Raw genomic sequence first — 4,273 nt, 5'->3', positions numbered from 1 at the left:
CGCTGCATCCTTAGTATCGCTGCACCCTGAGTATCACTGCACCCTGAGTATCACTGCACCCTGAGTATCACTGCATCCTAAGTATCACTGCATCCTAAGTATCACTGCATCCTGAATACCATTGCATCCTTAGTATCACTGCATCCCAAGTATCACTGCATCCTAAGTATCACTGCATCCCAAGTATCACTGCACCCTGAGTATCAACAGTTGTACCTGTAGTCCTAGACCTGAGATCCTACAATATTATTCTGACTCATTGTTTTCTGATATTTTCTAAAAAAAAAATTAAAAAACAACACATAATAAAACAAAAACACATTAAGAAGATTTATGTTTCCAGTAAAGGTTTGTGTTCTGTAGGAATGGTAAAATGTGTATCTGTTTTTCTGAATGACCAGCAGGAGGCACCAGAGTACAGCAGAAACCCTGACAGCAGAGTCTGCAGCAACTCTCATGATCAACAAAACAACAGCACTTGATCACCAAAAACACACCTGGTTTCACATGAAACATTCAAGACCAAGAAAAGTCAAAGATTTGATGATAATTCCACTGAATTATCACGATTAAACAAATAAATGAATATATATTAGTTTAATATTTTTAGATAACCTCTCATTTTTACAGCTGTACCGCTGTATTTAGGTTTCTACAACCTCACCACCAGTTTTTATCTAAGAGCCAACTTGTTGAAAACTTTGCCTGCAGATTTGAACCCTCTGTAGGGTAGATATCCTCCTCCCACCTGTGCAGATTTGGGCCACATAAACCAAACCACAACCGGGCCAGTTTTGTAGGACCACTTTTTCATTGTTTTATAATGTTTTTTACAACTCCCCTTCACTACCAGCAGGTGGCGCTCCTGGAAATGATGTCCAACCCCTCTAGAATCACTGACAGACTAGTTTTTCTTGTTCTTGAAGCAGTATTTCACACATGAATACGTTTTCCAGCCTTTAATAGATACCTTGTTGAGGATGAGCTCACAGTTGTCCAGCGTGTGCTCCACCCGCCTTTTATCACCAAAAATCTTGTGAAAACTGAAAAACAAAAAAAGTTTGGTCAGACCCCTTCTTAAGCTTCAAGGTTTTCAAACTCTGTTCTCCGCTGAAAAAAAACGAACACCGAACAGACGAGACGAGAGTGAAAGTGGAAGAGAGAATTAAAAAAGTGGAAAAAGAAAGGAGAAGCGGCTTTTAACATCTCTGCAGTTTTTTTTTTACTCACTGCTTTAAATTAATACTCCCTTCCGTATTCTCAAAAACCTTTAGCTTGGTGTACCTGAAACAAAGGAGGAGGGGGACGAGTTTGTAAATGAATAAACAAATATAACAGTAAATTCTGCATTATTTAAAAAAAAAAAAAGGCCAAAACAAAGTCTTACGCTTTGAAAAGGTAGTTGCATCGTGATTCATTGCGGGAAAGTTTGTTTGTGGCAATAGTGAAGAGCTCATTCGCCCAAATCTGCAAAACAAGACAAAGTACGAGCGTCACGCAAACGGCGCTTCTTTCCATCCCAAGTCTTTTGTCAGCGTCAGTCAGAAAAACTCCACCAGGCAGGAAAGCTGTAAAGACAGACGTTTTTGTTTCGTGTGTATTCTGTGTTGGTTTCCATTGTTACCGATGCCATATCRTCCTGCAGGGCCAGGAAGTTGAGGAACGTGACGTTGACCATGTCCGAGCCGTACACGATGGTCAGCATTCTGTGCTGGGGGATCTCCTTGACGATCTCCAGCATGCTCTTCAACCGCTGATCCTGACAGACAGAAATTCAACAGAAACATTCAAAGACTGCGCCTGCTAAAAGCTCTGAAATGATCCAATAAATCAGGGAAACTCAAACTTTTTGGGTCTGAGGACCCCTTACAAGGGCAAAAAAAAAAATAAAATTCCAGGGACCCCCTATAAAAACCCTACGCTGTTTTAAAAAGACAATTTATTGTCATTTCAACCCCTAAATGTCATAGGAATATCAATTTTTATTTAGTTTATTATGTTTGTTTTATTAATTCGTTGTTCCCCATGAATTTAAAAAAAAGAATAATTTAGTGAAATTTGTTGGGGACCCCCAAGATACCTCTTGCGTACCCCTGGGGTCCTGGGACCCCAGTTTGAAGACCTCTGCACTAAATGACACTTTTTCTACTTTTTAGCCCATCGACTCTCTAAGAGACGACGGGTCGGTTATTCAAATTTCTGTTTCAGAACGTCTCGTTGCACTTCATCGCTCACCGGTTTACCACCAGTTTTTAGGTTGCGAGACGTCCGGGAGGTTTTTTGGATGAATCTTTTATCCAAACACCAATGTCCCCCCAAAATATCGCCTCGAACTTCATGAATTTGTTTTTCACACAGTGAACAGATTCTTGTCAAAGCGACAGAGGAAAAAGGAATTTACAACCATAGTATCTGTGGGTCATTACCAGTAAACAGTCGTCCGGTGATCTCGTGTTTATAGTTTGAAAGCTTCCAAAACACCAATGTTTTTACTAAACAAATAAAAAGGTTGACTCAGTAAATATATCTGTGTCATAGTTTATTACAGTAGTTTCTGTCCACATTTCCCCCAGGTTCTCATGTTGTTTTGTTTTACTGACTGTCTAATTCAAACTGATTATCTGCTGTTTTCAGGTTTAATTTCCCTAAAAGAGGCCTGGTTTCTCCTGACAGAACAGTCTGCTACAGAGGCCTTAAACAGGAACTGAATCTCCATCTCCACAGTTTTTGTCTCACTTGACCTCTCTGCAGCCTTCAAAGCATTTTTACTACCAGTGTCTTTTTAAGACGAACAACTCGAGCATGTCAGCAAACATCCATACGCCGAAGCCTCTCTGAAGGGATGCCACAGGGCACCATGTTTGGACCSCCTTTCTTTTTGTTTGTGATTTTTGGCTCAGTCTTCTGTTCACTTCTATGCAGATGAACTCTACTTTACTTCTCAATCTCGTCAAACGACYCCAGGATTCTTACACTCAGGATGGCAGATTGTGACTAAAGGCTGAATTATAATATTGTTTGCATGTCTTGTTTGCAGTGATGCATGAGGAAAAATGTACAACTTCCATTGTTAGCTCCTGCTGACACCCTGTTCAGTTATCCAACGTCTTCTTTAGCTTAGCGATGCCTCAGGTCACTGTGCCAATCTTAAGGTTTRCCAAGATTTAACACGCATGTCCGTCCGTTAAGTCCCCCCCCCCCCTTGTAATTTTGTAAACTTTCGTAAACATCATAAGTGGCAACTCATGAACCAAACCATAAGCGTGTCGACATGTCATTTTGCAGAAAATGCTAATTTAAATTAGCAAGATGGAATCTGCAATCAACATTCAAGTCTTTTCATATTCATGTTAAAAAAAATCCTCTGACCCCTCATTTAACAACACAAGCATTTCTCCACACATCTGAAACATCACTGAGTGACTAAAAGCCATATGCTATATGCGCTACACTGGGAGTGCTGTGGGAGGATTATGATGATTTATCCTGCGTGGCTTCTACATTAGTATAACTTATAACTGATCTGCTGCTTCAGGTCTTGTAGAAGTATAAACCAGCTTTAAAGTGCCTGTGACATCATGTTATAGTAATAAATATGAATGCAGTTATGGAGATATAACATTGATAACATAGTGCAAAAAAAGACTTCACACAACTGAGATGAACGGTTGTTGAGATAGTTGCATGTGAAGCAACAGGAAGTGATGTCGAAGGGGAATGTCATTATGAATAGAGCGTTGCTACATTGGCTAACAATWCAGACTGTAGAGAATAATCTGATGTTTATTTAGATTATTTTGAATCACTAYCAGATAAATGAAGAGTCAGAGTTCAAATAATATAATAAGCAAAGACCAGAGAGTTTTCTTTGTTAAAGAGTTCCCCTTTGATGTCACTTCCTGTTTCACTTTGGCTGAGCCAAGYTCAAAAGAAAATRTGCCATTTATGTGAGAMKATGGGTAAAATCATGTATTAAGCAAAGTTTTTTTTCTTTGACAWTTTATATTTGAAGTATACGTCACACTTTAAACCTACGTTCACACTGCAGGTCTTAATGCTCACTTGATTTGAGTTTCAATTGAATTCAAGTCACTTTATCCTGAAGTGAACACAGCCTTAGTTCAGCTGAACTCAGTTAAACCTCTCCCATCGATGTTTGGAAAGCTCAACATAAAAACTTGCTCTTTTAACACTTGTAATGGAACTAATACTTTTATGTTTAAGCAAGTAATTCATGACAACCTTTAATGAGCTAGGTTTTCACGACATGCTG

At 39.2% G+C, this 4,273-nt stretch overlaps 1 protein-coding gene across 1 annotated transcript in view; it reads right to left on the bottom strand.

Moving 5' to 3' along the window:
* The window catches only part of plcb3 (phospholipase C, beta 3 (phosphatidylinositol-specific)), a gene marked incomplete at its 5' end in the record, with an annotated part of 53,004 nt that overhangs the window by 23,010 nt on the left and 25,721 nt on the right, over positions 1 to 4,273 (bottom strand). Inside the window, 4 exon segments of the mRNA XM_014019026.1 lie at positions 971 to 1,043; positions 1,231 to 1,284; positions 1,388 to 1,467; positions 1,625 to 1,759. Coding sequence (XP_013874480.1) covers positions 971 to 1,043; positions 1,231 to 1,284; positions 1,388 to 1,467; positions 1,625 to 1,759 — 342 coding nt within the window.

This window comes from Austrofundulus limnaeus, unplaced genomic scaffold (assembly GCF_001266775.1).
Source record: "Austrofundulus limnaeus strain Quisiro unplaced genomic scaffold, Austrofundulus_limnaeus-1.0 Scaffold208, whole genome shotgun sequence".
Classification (NCBI taxonomy): Eukaryota; Metazoa; Chordata; class Actinopteri; order Cyprinodontiformes; family Rivulidae; genus Austrofundulus; species Austrofundulus limnaeus.
The sequence above is the reverse complement of the archived record's forward strand: the minus strand, read 5'-3'. Positions and strand labels throughout refer to the sequence as shown.